The 20,166-nt window shown below is 34.8% G+C and overlaps 2 protein-coding genes across 2 annotated transcripts in view; both read left to right on the forward strand.

Annotated features, from left to right (window-relative positions):
- The window catches only part of LOC146539291 (uncharacterized), a 13,841-nt gene extending 9,560 nt beyond the window's left edge, over nucleotides 1-4,281 (forward strand). The window contains exon 2 of the mRNA XM_085185976.1: nucleotides 4,193-4,281. Coding sequence (XP_085042102.1) covers nucleotides 4,193-4,281 — 89 coding nt within the window. The remainder of the gene's footprint in view (nucleotides 1-4,192) is intronic.
- A 7,852-nt stretch (nucleotides 4,282-12,133) lies between these two features.
- LOC146539292 (uncharacterized) overlaps nucleotides 12,134-20,166 on the forward strand; it is a 336,488-nt gene continuing 328,455 nt past the window's right edge. The window contains exon 1 of the mRNA XM_085185572.1: nucleotides 12,134-12,297. The gene's annotated coding sequence lies outside the window, so the exon portion shown is untranslated. The remainder of the gene's footprint in view (nucleotides 12,298-20,166) is intronic.

Here is a 20,166-nt window from a genome sequence, read left to right on the forward strand (position 1 = left end):
TAAAGCTCCCAATATAACTTTTAGGCGGAATGCGGAGACTAAAGGGTTTTCTAAGTCTCAGATAGTGGGGCACGTGTGAATACGAGAGTAAAATGTACTTACAGCAGGAGCGAGTTATTTCAAACTAAAGAGCACTTACATTCGTTCAAAACGATTTAGAAGGGTTCTTCAGGAACAATGGGAAATAATCTAAAAATGTTTAAAAGAAGTTATTATTCTTGTGGTTTTATCTTTTGTTTCAAAAAGTAGGTTTAATTTATATTTAAAAAAAATCTAATAAAATCAGCAGAGAATAAAATCAACTGTATCCCGCACACGGCAGGTATGCAGAGGGATCATAATGTTAAGCCACTCCGTTCCCCAGTTTCTGTTGAATTCTGGAGGCATTGCGTGTTGAGTGGCAGAACTCAACGCCGCGCTTTGCCTCTACACCAGAGCGAAGAAATGGAAATATAAACGTAAATAAACATTTCACTTCCTCGAGTGGCGATCGAACTCACAACCGTCGCGTTACAGTCACACCCTTGTGCCGCTGCGGCACGACGGCCTCAAGGCCTCAAGTAGATATATAATTTATTTATTTATTTATTAAAGCTAATCGATCAATATTTATGGCTATAGGATCTAAAATACGGTCTCCACTAGCGGCTGGAGCCTGAAACCGACCGGTATAAAATAAGATAATCCTTTCTCGCGGCATCAAAGCGGATATCCGCGAGTTACGCAAATTCAATAAATAATCGCCGGTTGATGTCGCGTGGTCCAAGTCACTAGATACTCTCTATCTATTTATAAGCTGGTTGCTTGTATGAGGTTGAATTCAAAAATGTTTTTACATTTATTGGTATGAATTTATACATTTATTTTCTAGCAAGTGTCTGATCGTAAATACGACGGTTGTGGGTTCGATTCCCTTTGGGAACTGATTTATTTTCATTTCCTTAATTTAGTAATAAGACAACGCGCAGCGTTATGTTCCTCTGAATTCGGAATGCTTCATAATAGGGCATTAAAATAGGAACGGGGTGTATTTACTCTAAGTTTCCTCTTTCTGCCCTATTTTGCGTAAACGTGAAGCTTTTCAAAGGCTTTTTGTAGGTAAAAATTAAAAAAAAACAAACCAAGGCGCAGCGTTGAGTTCCGTCACTTAACAAATAATGTCTTTAGAATTCGGTCGTGTGTGCCACTGAGTCACGAGGTGGTCGTGGATAATATAAGTATTTTACATTTTTTAAACGCTTTATCGCTAAAAGTGTACATTTTGCGTATTATATTTCACACAAAAATCCAACAAGTCCGTCGCATTCGATATCCGCTCGGCTCGAAGTGTGCAAATGACGTGTCTCTATTATAACACACGCGGGCGGGATCGCGATAGCGTTGTATGCGGGCACTGTCGCCCTTTGATATTCATTAAATTTGTTACTAGCGTATTAAATATAAATGATTATATGAATACTAGCTAGGTCTACGGCTTCGTCTGACGGACGCTTGCTTTGTTACCACAGCAAGAAATTGGAATTAATTCATGTCTCAAAGTAGATAGTAAAATTTAAAGAAACTAAGTTAAATTACCCTAGCACGGCGACCTGAGTATCATATATAAGTACATATATCTTTTCATGTAAGTATGATTTCAAAATAAATGGAGAAAATGTTAAATATGATTAAATTAGTGGGTCAGTCATGATGCACGGGCAGAAGCGTGCTACTGTAAGCGATTACAAATATTCGATCGAAGGTTCTATTATAAGTATTTAAAATTTTTATTTCCTCGCTCTATAGTAGGTAAAGCGCGACATTGAGTTCCACTCAACTTCGAATTCGGCAAATAATGAGCAACGGGGAACTTAATCTTAATGGGAACAGAGTGCCTTAACATTAGGTTCCCAGATTTACTCTGCCTACCCCGCTTTGTGTGGGATACACAACGCGAAGCTATATACGATTTAGGCTCATACATATATACAATCAATAACATATTCTAATAGAACATAATATATATTTTATCGCATTAAGCAACCCACGTTATACGCAATGCATACGTAATCCCGTTAACGGTTAACGGAACACCAGTACGGGATGAACCCACAATTAGATAGTTGGCGTACCCGTTCGACTCTGAACTTTGCCTCAGTACGGCGCGATCAAAGGAAATACTTGTCGATTACCACCGTGAGCTCAGCTGTAGTCCAATAATATGGAGTGAATTTTAGTTATTTTGTTTGTTTTCTAAAGCTTTTTGGGGTGGTTTGTGTTTGGGAGAGAGATTTTGAGGTTTTTTGGTTTCCGTACTTTTCGGTTCCGTTCAAAACAAAAAAAAAACGGAAAACTTATAGGATCATTTTGTTGTTCGTTTTTCAATACTATACTACTACTTGCCGTTGGTCCATAGTTGTGAGAACTTATATTACAATACAAATAAGTGTTTTAAGTGGGAATCGAACCCAAAATAGTCACGTCTACCCTCAGACGGTCCTTCACCTCTGTTCTTACCCTACAAAATACAGAGGAAATAAAACAACCATTTTCATTGCGTATGACACCAAGCGTACTCACCAAGTTGACTTATTTCGAGATATTACAACGAGCACTTACACTCTCAAAGGGTACGTGTACTGAAAACTACTATAGACATCTCTTTTACGTATTACCGTTCATAATGGAGGATTTAAAAGCATTTTTTATTGGACTAACTCTGGAAATGGAATTCTGAGTTACTTGAAACACGAAACACGCTATTTCTTGCACTTCTTGCAGAGTAGTTATAGGGAACCTAGTGTTAAGGCACGTTCCCTAATTTCTGAGAAAATTTCGAGATATTGCGTGAATGGTGGAACTTAGCGTCGTTTGTTTTATTTCCAAGGAGGGAATTTAAATTTAGGAATAGAACTTGCGACCGTCACGCTTAGACAGACACTGGACCGCCGTGCCTCGATGGCCTCACTTTCAATAAATAATAAAGATAATATAAGGGAGCCGGAAGAATGTGAATGAGACGCTAAAGACTGATTACAGTCATTTGTTGCCTGTCTCAAAATATCTTATCGAGGTAGATAACACTAAGTATGTGGAGAGTGAAAATCATCAAAGGAATAGGGAAAAGAGACTCATCGTGGCGCCGTGGAAGTGTTCGATTGTGAGCTATGGGTTCGATTTTCACTCAGGAGTATTGGTTAGATTATATAATTATAATATTTCTCTTCTTGACAACGTTCTGGTGCAGGCACTAACTGATGGCTGTAATCCGGATCCTCTCAATATACAATGTTTTTGAAATTGGACGGAAAGAGGGGAACGGAGTGTCGTAATAGTAGGTTCTCTCTACCTTTATCATTGTATGTGGGATACAGCTCGAAGCTTTTAATTTTCTAAGAAATATAAAGTACCTATTTGGGTTCTTCCACCTCAAAGCAATGTCTCTAAAATGGGCATAAAATGAAGACTGGAATGTTTTAATTATGAGTAAATTGATAACTGAGGCCAGTGGTGGCGCAGGAGTTTGACTGTAACTACGACAGGTTGTGAGTTCAATCCCCACTCGAGGCAATGAAATATTTAATTTTTTTTTTGCTCTGGGGTCGAGACAAAGGGCAGCGCTAAGTTCCACAACATGCAATGCCTCCAGAATGCGGCAGAAAGTGGTGAGCGGAGTGTTTTAACACTAAACGGCTAAATAACAGCTCAACAGCGGAACTTAATGCCGTGTCTTACCGGAGCCAGGAAATTGAAATATTTAATATAAAGTATAACTAGTACGTATATGAATAAATATTTAACTATAAAATTGTACCCAGGGTTACCCTCCCGTATGGTTTTGCAGCATGTGTCTGTCATCTCAATCCTGTGCCAAATTAAATAGAACCCTAGACACCGCGTGTCGAATGAAGATTGACGTGCCGTGGCGGGTGATACCCCTGGATCTGATTACTTATATGCAATAAAATAGAAATATGCATAGATATAAAAAATATTTAAAAGTTTATTTTATATTTTTATAAATTTAAAATAAAAAGCTGTTTTATTCATTCTTTTTTCCGTTAAGAAGGGTAGGTAGAACGCACCAACGTCTATCTACCTATCATTCCGTCCCCCTTTTTCCTCTAATTTTACGACACATTGCGTGTTGAGTGCCAGTTTGTCTCAGAAGAAAAACAAATTGGATTAATTAAAATATATTCTTTTCCTCTAGTTGACATCGAATTTACACCCATCGAGCCTACGAAAGATGACTGGTCGTGGCGCACTTGCTTGGCGTGCTTGTGCCCCAGAAGCATGTGATTATACACTTAAAAGGATTTCCATTCGACTCTCACTCGACGATATAAGGTATTTAATATTTTAATTTCTTCGCTATGACGTTGAGAGAAAGCACGGTGCAAATCGATACACAATGCCTCCAGAATTTGCGGAAAGTGGAGAGCGGAGTGTCTTATCACTAGGCTCCTTCTGTCTACTCTACTACATGCGAGATAAAGCGTGAAGCTGATAAAAAAACTACAAATGTTCAGTCAACCACTATCTCACAACGCTATAAAGGATAGAGTCGCCGAACTGCCGGAAAATCTCCTCTGGTATTACACAGGCTCGAGGGTAGCGGTGATTTCTCAGGTGACGCGTACGATTGTTTGCATTGCTTTTTCTATAAAAATTCTTTTTTATGCCATAGTGGTGCAGTGGGTTTTTCACAGGGTTATCTTGAGAGGGATGAATTATTTTAATTGTCATATCTTGCTGAGGCGCAACGCGGTGTTTAGTTCCGTAATCCTCGAATTCGGTCACAGAATGTAATGTTTTTATTAGTTCCCCCCCACTTTCTTTGCGTTAATTATACGAGATAAACGTAAAAAAGAAAGATAAGTGAAAAAATCCTCTACAAACTCCAATGAGTTTAAGTGAACTCAGTAAAGGTACATGCGGGTATTTGATATATATATATTTGGCAAGTTGGTACACTGCCAACGTCTGCTTTATAGAGATTGAGATTTACAATACTATAACGGTTATTGGCTTAATAGCGCAGGATGTTCCTATCTTATCTATCTTATCATTTATTATGTTGAAAATTTTAAATGGAATTAAATTTTAGACTATTTTTTCTGTACGATTTGTGTATGAGACATGGGACGATGGGACGACCTAGTGCCTCAGATGGAAAGCAGCTCGAAAACTGGATAATCCAAAATAACAATATTTTTTCCATTCGATTAAAAAATAATTAAATTATTTATATATATAGTTCTCTAGATAAGCACGTTGAACCAAACAATTCTTCAGTTTTATAACATACATTTGTATAGATTTAAGAGGCAATTAATTAAATGTATATTCTATAAACTCATTTCCATAGCTCCATTATATTATAAGCTATAATTAAAACAACTAGGTTTTCAACTGATTGCGGCTTTATAACATGTTTGCTATTCAGTAAGGAAAAATATGATATAATCTAATAACTACAATATTTGGATTATATAGTCTAGGAGCCAGTATTGCTTTTAGTCGCTCTAAATCGATCTATTTCCGTAAAAGAAACGTATAACTTTTGTTATTTCCACCTTTACACTGTATATTACTGTATAAGGGTTAGCCAAAGTTGTGTGGTGGAACTCAACGCCGCGCTTTATCAGTCAGACGTTTTCTCAGTGCACCACAAAGTACGCTATTTTTACAAAAAATACATTGCAATAAGTCTCCCAGTTATATTATAATTTTTATCTTTACTTGTCACAAAATTTATAAAATTAAAAATTTAGTTTATTATAACAGCAATCTCCTGGAGTAGAACAGGCGGAGTAGAACTTCCATGACGAATTGCTACAGGGTGCTCCAGTATAATACGTTTTTAACTATCACGTCAGTGCGATGAATCCTAGCAATTATACAGTAGTTAAAAAATGAAATTTTTAAATATCACTACTTTTATGAAATTTAAATAGGAGGTTTTATACGCATTTTTAGCTTAAAACAATATGACATGTGTATTTTTTTGTTTAATAATATTTCTGGTTTGTCAATTTTTACCATACCATTTCGTCCTTCTCTTTTTAGTAAAGATTTTTCGAATATTTAAATTTCCTAAATTACTTCTAATTTTTGTATTCTAAATGTTATTTCAAAATATTTTTTTAACTAGTTTTTACTTGACGAATAATGTACGACTAATACAATAAGGGCTCACTTTAGTTCCCGTTTAGTTCATTGTTCACATACCGAATGCGTGCTGTAGTGTCCAATGAAAATAAGTCGTTATTGATTTCAAAATTAAATGTTTCATACGTTCATTTTTGACGACTGAGGCGTATGAAAACTGCAGAAAAACAAACAACAATGAGTAAATCTATGAAAGCAACAGAAATCTCTTAGAAACAAGACAATTATTATCTTACAACTCAGGTCTAAAGTCTATTATTTCTCAATTCAACTATATCGACAATTCAATACCACCTAAAGTTTACTCAGTCGAAACTAAATCTATATTTTATGGACTGAATAGATTTATCAGAATATTTGTAATAGTTATATTTTTAGTGGATAATAGGTTTACGGTGTGATCCCGCAATAGCAAGGTAGTCAGAGGGAATCTGGGAACCTAGTGTCAACAATCCATTCCTATTTCATATCCTCCAGAATTGAAGCCATAACTTGTCGCGCTTGTGCCGTGCATACATGGTGTATTTAAATTTATTATATAAAAATAAACATGCCATATATAGAAGTTTTAGGCTTGATTTTGAGCAATGGATTGCTTGCACGCGATCGCGTCATTAGATGACCGCTACGTTGGAAAGGAAGAAACGTGGAGCGTGATGGGGAATGTCTTGTTTTGTTTACTTTTGTTTGTAATCTTACGTTTTTTTTCTTAGGATTTTGGTTTCGGATATGTTTGACTAAGTACGATAGTTGTTAGTTGGAATAGTATGTCCACTTTCTAGCTTTCTTTCTTAGCCGAATTCTAGAGGTATTGCATGTTGAGAGGCGAAGCTCAACACTGCGCTTTGCTTCTATATCAAATATTCCATTTCCTCGAGTGGGAATTGAACCCACAATCTGTCACGTCTACAGTGACACGCTTGTGTCCCTGCGCCATGACTGACCTCAGATACAGAATAAAACACCACCACATTGTCTCAGCTAACTTGACATTATTTCAAGAGATTTTCTTCTCACGTAGACTAAAAAAAAAAGAACAAAATTTTACATAATTCATAGAAATTTTGAAGCAAGTTTAAGTTTTAGAAACGCTCGTACTCGTATATCTTCATTTTAACTTTCTAAAGAATGACTTATAAGGATTTCTGTTTCGCAACTTTAAGACGTGTGAGATAATATTTAGATCAGGATATAACAATGTTTAGATATTTGCTAGGAAAGAATAATGTTTAATAGTCTTGTTTCTTTAGCTTGTACTGTGAAGATGTTGGTACTGTATTTGATTCTTGATTTTTTTGAGCTTTACGCTTTATCTCGAGAGGGGTACCCACCCCAGCCAGAGAGAACGGAGCATCAAACACTACGATGTCTGCTTACCTTTTATTTCGTCCACTCTTTTTAGATACCCCCGAAGGGTTGTCATTCTTTATATGTGACCTTCCACCCTTATATCGAAACTGTATTCTCACCGAGCCTTCTCACTTTCTCTCGTGTCTCTCTTATATTTCGATTCTTGTTATTTCAAGCAATACAGCTTGTATGAAATTTGTTATGAAACACTATTATTATCTTCACATAAAAATAAATGCTGTAATGGTTTGGCATGAGCTTCAAATTCATACATGGAAATTTAAAGTTGGGGGATTGAAATATGAAAAAAAAACATTAAGTTTTAATTACTTTGCTTTGCAAAGCGCGGCGTTCATTTCCGCTGGGTGGGACACAGCGTAAAACTAAAAGTAAATATTATATGGGCGAGATCCATCTCATCTATCACATCGTAGTCTAAGACATGGCAGAAAACCTCCTACTTAAACAAAGTAGGAAGCGAGAGCTAGTAAATAATAAAAGATAAACAACATCTTATTTCGACATGTGAGCGCTTCGTAGGAGTTTCAATAAGAAATTTCAAAGTGCAACTTCACATAAAAGTTCCTTCAGACGCTTCAAAACTGTTCATGTTGGGAACTAGACTCAGTGGAATCTATAACAGGATTGTTACTAAAAAAATGAAAAATTTTCTTTCATCGTTTATATGCAGGGTGGATGCAGAAAAATCTAGCCATAATTATGTATTTAGATGAATATATGAACATGAAAAAATGGTGAAAGCAATGTTGTCGATACTTGAACTTTGCTCTTGAGATTGCGATACTATGACCATAATACTTATTAAATACCTCAGCTTCGGTAGTCGTTGTTGTACCGAAAAAAAATGTATCTAAATGTATTTCAAAACAAACATTTCTAGGCACGTATTGAAATATACATTCAAAATTTTATCCAAATCAGTACAGACGTTAAGGAGTAGCTAATAGAAGATATTATTAAATAAAATTAAACAATCAACCTTTAAAATAAATAACATGATTTGAAAGCCAGTAATTAAATTTAGATTTTAGTTGGACGTGTTTTTGACGTTTTTGAAAGAAACTTGAACCGCTTAAAAAACTTTCAACTTTTGAGACAGCTTCTCTTGCAGCGACAGCCAAATTGCCTGTTTGCTCCAAGTAGCTTATAACGTGGCCGTAAAGCCAATTTTTAGATGAATTTTATAATAATTTTTAGTTTAGAAAATTATATTTGCTAGTTCTTGCTTGAACAAAAAGTACGGCATTAAGTTCCGCGGTTCTATATGCAATGTCCAGAGTGTCTTGACAGTGACCTCTCTTTCTGCTTATTCTGCTACTTGGGAAAAGTACTTACCTAAAATTAAGAACTAAATTGTAAAAAAGAAAAGATACGAGTATAGTTCTATTATTTTGCTATTTGCGGGATGAAACGTGAGCTCAATTTTTTTTTGTTATATGGGACAGATAAGGTATTTTTTTGAGGAAAATGGAAAACTATGCTATAACTATGATATACTAACTATTAAACGTAATCACAGTGCGGTGAGATAATACACTCAATCTCCATTTGGCAGCATGAAATATTATTATTTTTCGCTTTAGTAGAGTTTGGCGTAGAGATTCACCCCTTAATATACAGATTCTCGAATTCAGGAGAACGGAGTGTTTTAACTTTAGGTGGTATTCAGGAGGTACTCAAAACTAAGAACTAAATTATACAAGAGACGTGATATAGTTCAACTATGATATGTATGTACTCGTATGCGTGTGGTTTAATGTATTCTAATTATGCCATTACTATATGGTATAACATATCTAGATTGTGTATTATGTATTATATGATTTAAGGCTATGTTCAGATGGTAGATAGTTGAGAAATTATATGGAAAATTGTATCAAGTAGAAAAGTAATATTATTTTTTTAAAGTACTTTAAGAGTTGAATAGCAAGGAAGGCAGAGGGACAAAAGTGCTTACTCCATCTATATCCATTTTCTGATCAATTTTAGAGACACTGCGCTACTCAATGAGTAGCGAAATTCAATCCAACGATTTGTCTCGTTACAACATTAAGAAAAGCAACAATAACGGTCGATGTCGCCCACTTTAGGGCAGGTCCCGAAATTAGGCGAAACGTGTAGAACAGAGTGTTTTAACACTAGGTTCCCTCTGCCTGGATTCAGCGTGAATCTGCAAAACTGTCTATATATTTTTAATGTTTACTGTCTTATCTTCTTGATCTGCCTTTACCGTGCAGACGTTGAATTTCAAGCTCATAGCAACTTTCGACAGTGGCTGTCGAAACGCTGCTTAAAGTAACTCCTTCTTTCTTATGAGAGAACAGAACAAAACGTATTTTCAGATCGAAAATTTTCTTTGTTTAGAAACTTTTTAAGGCCCTGTCATTGGGGGTGACTTGTTATTATTATTTGTATCGCTCGAGGGTTGTGGGTTAGAATTAATAGAATTTTCGACTTTCTGATGAACAAATGGAAGCTTTTTTTTTATGAACTGTTGTTAGATTTGGTTATTTTTGGATGTCTTCTGCGAATTTGGTGTTGAAAATACTTAAAATAACTTTTGGAAACAAATAATTTACATATCTGTAATGAAGACTGGATGTACTTTCTGTATATGAGAGTGTTCTCATATAATAAATGCAGATTATATATTTTTGTTGATTTTCAAAATCGAAAACGCCATGGCACAGAGGCACTGGGTCTGGCTGTAAAGGCGGCGATTGTGGGGTTGGTTCCTATTCAAGGGAGCAAATTATTTTCATTTCATCGCTCTATTGACCAGATAAAGCGCAGTACTGAGTTACGCTACTCAACACACAATGGCTCGAAAAAATTGTAAATTGTAAAAGTAGGGAATGTAGTGACACTTACTCTATATAGAGTGAAGCAAAAAAATCTATTTTGCATAATAATGGAACTAGAACATTATTCTTGTATGTACCGAATTCAAGATTCTTTATTTTCTTGAAAAAAAAAAACTGGTTAATCTTATAATGAACACCGGACATCTTTAAAAATAAACTTTAATCTATATATATAAAATCGAAAGGTCAGTCACTCATCACGAAATCTCAGAAACTACATGTGCTAGGAATCTCAAACTTTGCATAAGAGTTACTTATAGGACGTAGGTGCTCGCTAAGACGGGAATTTGCAATATTCGACTTCTAAGGGGTTGTTTTTGGGGTCGAAAGTTTGTATGAAACTTCGTAACTACAAATGCTAGGAGTGTTAAATTTTGCATAGACGTCACTAGGATGTAGTCATGGAGACAGAATTTAATAATAACATAGTTCACGCGGGTGAAACCGCGAGCGGGCCGCTAGTATCACATAAAACTATCTTTTCTTGTAACTTATTACTGTGCATTCTTTAGAATAAACCTAATATCAAAACTCACATTCCAATAAACCACCCAACAAACGAGTGACAAAAGAACCAACCAATCATCCACAACCTCTGATCCCCGATACGAGTACATCAGGACAAGACCATTAGCACGAAGTAACGCTTACCCAAATCAGGAACACACCTTATTACCAGCGCCAATGCCGCGTGAAACTGAAAATAAATCCTCTAAAACACCGACTTCGGAGTATAATAGTAGTTTAATAGGGTCACTGGAGTAGGGAAAAACGCTTCGCCGATCAAAGGCTTCTATCTCCCTTAAAATGTATGCTTGATTGGAACATTTTTTTTCCACTTTTTTTTCTGAATCAAAAGAATCCGATAATTTTGTGTGGTCAACAATTTTTGGGTCGATCCTGTTAAATAATTTGCTTTCGCCTGATGGATTCAATGGACTTGGTTTGGTCCAATCGATTTGCTCGGGGGATTTTTCTAATGTCGGATGTTTGATCATAATTTTTTTGCGAAGGTTTATAATTTTTATATTATTTGTTGGAATAATTTAAAGACGAAAACTATGACGAAATTTACGCAATTAATTACAAGAAAAATTCTCTAAATAATTATTTACAGACATTCGGTATATATAAATGTGTTATTTAGCTGCAGAAAACTATGATAAACAAAAGTTAATAATAAATTATACTATACGACAGTTATTTTTATCTAAAAATGCGATTACTTCGGTAAACAATAGTAAAACTATACAAAAGCGATACAAACTCGAAAATATTATATATAACGAAAAGTAATATTAAATCTATTTATAATTATATTAATAACTATACATTTATATAAGAAAAATATTACTAATTTACAAAAATACCAATAATAAACACTCAAAACTAAGATAGTTGTATGACGTCACTCATTACCTAACTAAACAAATAGTAGACACGTCGTAACAAGTCCGCGACCGATGCTCCGCGTTGCGTTGTCGCGAACAAAATATATATATTAGCAAAAACCATATTTCATAGAGTTTTTTTCATGAAAAACAAAATATATAAAAAAAAACTAAAGCATCTATGGCAATGACCGTAGCGTTGCAATTGACCGCATCGCACCACGTGGGAGATAACTTCCTATTGCCCTCTCACTCACTCCCATACATTTTCCGCTTCACCCTTACCTTCTGTCTCTTTTTGACGCAGAAAATTCTAAGGGCTGGTGTAGAACCTTCAGTGTTAATCGCAACGTCGCGGTGGGAGGACGTGTCGCGCGTTTCTCTTTTATTACGTACGTAAACATATTGGTATATTAGAAAACTTCGACTTCGATATTATAACGTTTTAGTGATTCTTTAGTGAGATAGTGATTTTGTTTTAGTGATTGTGGTTTTTTTAAGTGTTTTATTTTTATTTGGTAAGTTGTTGTTAGTTTTTTTATAGAGAAAAGAAGGGTATACAATAACTAATTTGTCTATTATTTTTTATATATTTCATGGTTAATCCATCGTTATTCCATGGTTATTCCAAAAACGATTACAAGTAATATTATAAGTTTCAGTTAATACATTTTTCTTGTGTTATGCATTGTTTTTATTTTTTAAGTTAAACTATTTTGATAGAGGTTCCATTTAAAGGTTATTATTTATCTTTAGTACTTTAGTTTTACATTAGCTATATGTATAAATATTATAAGACACATTAGTAGCGTAGTTGCGGTGTCTTTAACACTAGTATAATAGGTAGTTCTGGGATACTAGAAATAAGAAATTTCTATTATTGAGAGAATTAAAGAATTTATTATAGTCTTTGTATATAAAACGAATATGTTATAAAACGAACGGAATAATTATAATTATATAAATATTTTATTTATTTTCTAAAGATTTTTTTTTATTAAACTCAAAAATATTCTCGCAGCGCGGTTGTGATGTGTCTGGTACTAAAATAGAGAGTTGAGAGTTTTCTGCCAAACCTAAATATATGATGTACTGGATGTTACAAAATAAGCCGCTTTGTGTTCTTCTACACAACAGGATATACAAGTGAGCCAGTCAAAACACTCCGGTCTCCACTTTCGTCAGAATTCTAGACGTTACGTTTAAGTGGCGGAACTTACTGCCACTATTTGAGGGCGTTAGAGAAAATAGAAATTATTCATTTCTCTAAATAACAGCAATTTTCCCAGCCCACCTGATGAACCCACAGCCATTGCGTTTGAAATCAGAAGCTATACCACTGCACCACGATGGCGTTGATGAAATTCATAAAATATTTTTATGTAAAATCGAGTAGAGAGCTCGTTGTGACTTTGACTTCTAGTTCAAATTATTAAAATATTTTAAGGTTTATATATTGATAATTCATTAAATCTATATATTTATATTTTTTTCGTAGTTTTCACGATAAGTATTCTACATGTGTTTTTTTTAATTTTTATAATTAAGAGTGAATTAATAAAGACTATGGCGGAACCCAACGCACATAGTCTTGCCAGTGTAAATAAATTAAATTAATACATTACCGAGTCAAAATCGAACCCACAATTCTCGCTGTTTACTCTATAACTATATTAGCTTAATTAACAGATATCGCAGGTATGAAACGCAAGTACATACTGGAGTTTCCCATATCAAAGTTATCAAGTACAGCAATTAGGTGCTTACCCGGGAATCGATCCCAGACCGCGAATGCCTTTGCCATACGATCCCGAAGCCGTAGCGGAACGTCTGACGGTGTATTACATAAGTAAATCTTATTTGAGTTTCTTAAGGGAATTAGCGGATTAGTGATTTTTTTTGTTGTCTTTACTTGTTTGTTTTGTTTTTGTTTTTTTTTTTGCATATAACGGGCCAGAGAAAGAATTTTATCATTTATTATATTTTCAGCAGATATATTGATCAAATTCTCCGCTCTTTTGTTTATTAGTTAAGTCATTGTCGCAGATGAGGTTTACAATTTATTTTTGTTTTCAGATCAGATTTCCACTCGAGCAATGAATAGTTCATTATTAATATTTTTATTTTCTCACATTGATAAAGAGGTAGAAGCGTTGAATTCCATCACTCAACGTGTAATGCCTCCAGATTACAGAAGAAAGTGGGGAACGGATGTGTCTTATTGGGAACGGAGTGTATGGACTCTAGGTTCTCACTAGGCGCATGACATTTTATCATCTGCATTAGAACTTACTAATAAAATACGTTTTTAAAAAAATATGCAATAGCAAAGCATTAGTAGTACAGGCGGCGTTGAGCTAATACGTTACGCCTTCAGAATTCAGTGAAAAGTGGGAAAAGGAAGTGTCTTCATGGGAACTGAGTGTCTTAACACTAGGTCGCTATGTTGACACCTGGGAGTCTTGAGTAGATAAGCGTGCTAAATGTGCACAACAGAATGTCTTGTATTTCGTTGTTCTTCTTACAGACATTTTGAGACATTTTCTATTGAGTGTTGGAACTCAACGTTGCACTTTATATAAAAATATTAAACTGCTGTAAAATCAATAAGTACAAGCGGGCGAAGGCGAGTTTGGGCTTGTTTAATAAAATTTGTAAAGTTAATTATTTAAACTTATGAAAGTTATTACGATATTATACGTTAACTAAATAATAGAGACCAAAATTTACTTTTTAAGCCACAGCCTTTCAAAAGTGTAGTACGGATATTTACTCAACTCCACCGCTGGCCACGAGCTTTGTAACCAAATAGACAATTACAGTAAAAAGCCTACAACTGCCTGGAATAGTGACTTTTTCGCAAACAAAACAAACGAGGCAAAATTCAGAGAATTCCTAGTTTCGGTGTTTATACCTAAACGGAATGTATTTTTGGAGAAGAATCTTGAAAATCAGGATTTATATAATCCTAGGTAGTAGGTTCGATGCAGTAGTGAAGTACCAGTGAAAACTTCGACTGTCTAACTATCGCGGTTCATGAGATAAGGCCTGGTGATAGATGAACCCGTTACCGTGCCTGCGTGTGCCTTAAATGTGATGGTTGTAGCTTCGATGCCCACTCGGGGAAATTAAATATTTAATATTTTCATTTCTTCATTCCGGTAACAATGTCTTGTCAAACATCAAACGTGTTGTTGAGTTTCTTAACTCAATGCGAAATGCCTTTTTAATGAATTTGGCGGATAGTGAGGAATGGAAGCGACTTAATAGTTTACAGTTGAAGGATTACCACTTCGCCACGACTGGCCTCAAGAATTCTATTTGGTTTCCAAAAATCCTTTCTTATCTTTAGTGTTGAATAACAATTTGAAATTGTTTTTAAGTCCTCTCTCCATGAAAGAGATAAACAATTGATAATGTTACTATAAATAAATATTCCTATAGTATAGACGTAGCTGTGTAGGTGGTACAAGTAAGGGCCACACTGCGTGCATCTCGTAATTATCCACACGCACTGGGTGATATCGATTTTGTAACACCATGTGTTCTCGATGAAAGCTAATTTCCGATTTAAAGCTTTAAAAATATATTTTCATACAAACATATAGGTAAATGTGAGTAGATTTTTGGTTTAAGGGTTCCGTAATATTAGGGTAAAGATTTTTTTGGTTCGTGATTTATTTATTTATATATATTATTTATATTTATTATATTATACACCTTTTTAATTTAGAAAATTTGTAGACTCTTCTATCTATTAATTGTATTGTACATATTATATCATATATTGTATTATATTATATGTAGCATTTGTTTGTATAAGTTTATATATGTTTGTATGTATGTATTTATAAATTAATGTATTTGTGTATTGTGTATGAGCTTATGTATTTTTGTATATATCATAAGTATTTTATGTGTTTACTTAGTATTATTATTATTATTATTTAGTTTGCACTTACGTTATTCCACCCTTCTCTTCTTATATTTTAAGTCCTTTGCTGTTACCAAAGGTTGCCTGGAAGAGATTGCTTGAAGCAATAAGGCCGCCTTTGCATACTTGTTTTTTTATGTCTTTTCTGTTCTATTTGTTTTATTCTTTTTCTTCTATTTGTGTGCAATAAAGTATAAACTAAACTTATCTTTTTTTTGTTATGATGCAGAATAGGTAGAAGGAACCGGGAACGTAGTGTTAAATATTTTGTTTCCATTAAGACACTTCTGTTCCCCATTTTCCACCAAAATCTGGAAGCGATACTCAACGCCACACTGCCGTTTTACCAGAGCGAGGAAATGAAAATATTAAATACATAATTTCCTCGAGTGAGAATCGAACCCACAGCCTGTTGTACGCCTCTGCGCCACAACTGGCCTATGATTTATTTATCTAATTATATAAAACTCTTCCATTACTGAGTGGCTTATAGAACACGCACAGGCGAAACTATTCGAGTTAGAGTATGGGGATAGATTAGAGGGTATAGGGAAGCACTAAATGCCTACGGATACGAGAAAATGGAGAAAATATAATATAAAGTGGGTTCGAGTCCCGTTCGAATCAATTACTTTAATTTTCTTGCTGTAGTAAAAACACAAAGCATGACGTTTAAATTCGCCACTCACCACGCAATGTCTCGGAAAGTGGGGAACAGAGCGTCTTAACACTAAGTTCCCTCTGCCTACTCTGTTATATGCGGGATAGAGAGTGAAACGGAATAGAAGTGATAAATCTCGAGTGAATTTGAACCCACGACCACAACCACTACCACTGCGTCGTGGCTTCAATATTTATATAGTACGCAGAAACTAAATGAAAAAAGCAAGGGTACTGTTTCGTAACATTTAATATTGCATGGAATATTTTATATTAGATACCTTCTACCATTATATCGGGAATAGAAATTACAATTTTGTATCGTTTCTAATAAAACCGACCGGATATGGAAGAAATTACGTGTATTTTGTATTGCATTCTAAATTTTTTTTTAACTATGTATGTAATGTATATGTATATATTGTATTATTTGCGTAGGTATACTAATTTTCTTGCTCTGGTAACTAGATAATGCGCGGCGATCAGTTCCGCCAATCACCACGCTATGTCTTTAAAATTGGGTGGAAAGGGGAGAATGGACTGTCTTAATTCTAGGGTACCTCAACCTACCATGCTATTTATGAGGGATATAATCTGAAGTAATAAAAATGTTATTCTTCACGTATGGTGGTCACTCTATGGTGAGCCAAGCAGAGAATTATGTCACTTCATTCTCTAATTTCCACCAATTTTAAAAACATTCCGTCCTCCGTTTTCCTCCGTTCCCGTTAAGACACTCTCGGTTCCTACTTTTTTGCCAAATTCTGGAGGCATTGCATGAAGAGTGGTGGAATTTAACGCCGCGCTTTGTATGGCTACCGGAGCGAGGAAATTAATATATCAAACATTTCATTTCCTCGAGTGGGAATCGAACCCAAGCTTTGAGCCCCTGTGCAAAAAAAGAACAGTAATTTTTAATCAAACTTCAGTTCTAAAATGTATGGAGGATTTTTTTCCGAGACTCGCTCGCTAACAATGTTTTAAATGCATTTTAACTTTGAACGTATGAGTTAAATGATTTAACTAGTACCATAAGTTAATTAGTAAAAGTTATAGTTATTAGTCCCATTCATTATTCGTTGTTAGAGTAGAGTGACCACGTTGTTCTGTTTGCTAGACTATTATTTTTTTTAGCTTTACGTCATATCCCACATAACAGGGTGGGCAGAAGAAACCTAGGAACCTAGTGTTAAGACACTCCATTCCCACTAAACACATCTGGTCTCCACTTTTGGCCAAATTCTGTCTCTGGTTATTTGTCCGTCTGTCATCCAGCTTGTTTCTTGTAAACCGTGATAGTTAGACTGTAGATATTTTCACAGGTGATGTACATTTTTAGCTTCACGCGGTACTCAGGAACGGCAGAGAGACGATAGTGTTAAACAACTTCGTTCCCCAGTTTCCGCTCAATTTTCTGCGTTTAAACGGGCGTAACTCAACACTGTGTTTAATGTCTTCTTAATATCCTGCTATTTTAAAAATGTTTATAGACTGCCTTATCTTAATACTTTTTCTGTTACTATCTTCACTCCAAAGGGTCACACGAGAACCTTTACATTTTTAAGGGTAAATACTTCCAGCCCGCATGAATCGCTTCAAACGGTCCCCATCCCTGTCCCTACGTGACCGGTACAAAAAGCACCTACGCCTAATTTGAAAGGATATTAACGTGTGGACATAATTTGCTTGTTTTTGGTCATTTATTTGCACATTCGTTTTTCTTTACTGAACTTTGAAGTGAATAATTAGTTGATTTAGGTAAATTTGTGTTTTTGATAATGACTTATAATATACAGGATGATTGGTAGATAGACTAACTGATACAGGTGAAAGAGGAGGTCGGTTTCGGGATATTGGTATTTAAAAAAAATGTCTAATTTCTATTTTGACATATATATCGGTAGGTTCCTATCTTGCAGACAGGACAAAGTTTACGAAACTTACCAGTTGAGATATAAAAATATCATCGTGATTTGGAATTGAACCCAAAACCGTCGCGCTTACTGTCAAATACTATGCCACGATGACTTCTTATAATAATACCGTAAATACAAAAAGGAAAACGCTTAGTGATAAATCTTTCTATCATTAGCACACTACTCCATTACATCATTTTCGCCAAAAATTAATGATGTGCAAAGAAATAATTAATGAATGTTTCAATTAAGTGTCAACTAATAGGTTATTGTGGGGTGGTCAGTGGTTGGGAAGGAATCGCAATAACCCTGCCCGCTGGAGCGGAAGACGTGACGTCATCATACCTGTATAAGGTATATCTGGAGTATAATATTATACTGATATTTAGAATATTGTTATTATGGGAATTTTCTGGAGTTCAACTACGCCACTATATACGTAATGTCTTGAAAAATAATTAATAATAAAAATATATAAATATTTTTTATACTATATTAAATAAATATTTTGAAATGTCTCACATACAGCAGCTCTCCATTCCCATTTAATCCACAATTTCGAAATATTATGAATTTAGTATGTAGGAAATATTATTACTTTAAAAAATGCACGATTTTTAAACCTACAAAAATGTTGTTTAATTAAAAAAACTAATTTAATCGGAATTCGATCTACTCAACTATTGTGAAATACCAAGTAATATTTACATGAAAATCTGTTAAAATTTTCATTAGTTCTGCGTTATTCTAAAAACGCTTACAAAAATATCAACAATTGTGGCAGATTTCTTGTTAAAAATACAAAATGAATTTAGTTGAATGGTCCAAAACGCACCTGCTGTTCCCTACACTATATACTACTGTAGAGACCTGATAGAATAGAATGTGGATATAAACAAACCTCAATAGTGCGTTAGTTAAATCCATCTGTCTCTAATAGTCAAGTTTTTAAAATATTCACGTGGAAATTTGTTATTTTTTACTGTCAGCAATGTTTTGTGTAAAATGTTGATGTTTTACTTTTACGAAGTATTATATTATCTTATTTTTGTTGTAGGCTTAAGTTCCAATGAACTAAGTAAATATTTTTAACGAACTGTGGCGTTAAGTTCCGCTACCTAGCCAGCCACCTAGGTTAAGTATTAAGATTTCTTTGCCTCTTTTGCTTGCTTTCATTCCCCCGACTGAGGATCGAACCCATAACCGTCGCATTACAGGCACTTCCTTGTGCCCTAGCCTTGTGAGCCAGTCCGGTGCGACGGCCTCTATTGGCTTCATACAATGGAAAAAAAATAAGATTGTACGTGGACTAACTCAAATGAAATTTCGTGCTAAAGCTTGTTTTCATATAAATCTTCATGTCAACATATTTATAAGTGATCAAACTAAGCCGTGTTGACTGCCGCCGTAAATCACCAGAATACATTTTACATGTTTGTCCAAAGTGTTTGGTCGGGCGTCGAGTGTCATCAATATGGCTATATATAATTAATAGTTGGTCTGTTTGTCTCGGCCGCTCTGTTTGTATTAATAGTGGTTGAAGTTAGGAACATGTGAAATTATTCTAATTATATTATAACGAGGTCATGTTGTGATATTTTCTGCATGCAGTATGTTAAGAGGCGTCTTCCTCACGTTCCACACAATTTTTGAAATATTTTGTGTTTATTAGCGGAACTTAACACCGCGCATTGTCATATCACTAAGAAGGAAATAAAAAAAAATAATTTGCGCTGTACATAACAGGATAGGCAGTGAAAACCTAGGAATCTAGTGTTTATACACTTCGTTCCCACTAAGGCATTTCTGTTCTACATTTTTCACCGAAACCTGAAGGCAGGTTATCGAGTGGCAGAGCTCAACGTTGCGCTTATCAC

This window comes from Heliconius melpomene, chromosome 5 (genome assembly GCF_056956725.1).
Source record: "Heliconius melpomene rosina isolate 202511_hmr_F chromosome 5, ASM5695672v1, whole genome shotgun sequence".
Classification (NCBI taxonomy): Eukaryota; Metazoa; Arthropoda; class Insecta; order Lepidoptera; family Nymphalidae; genus Heliconius; species Heliconius melpomene.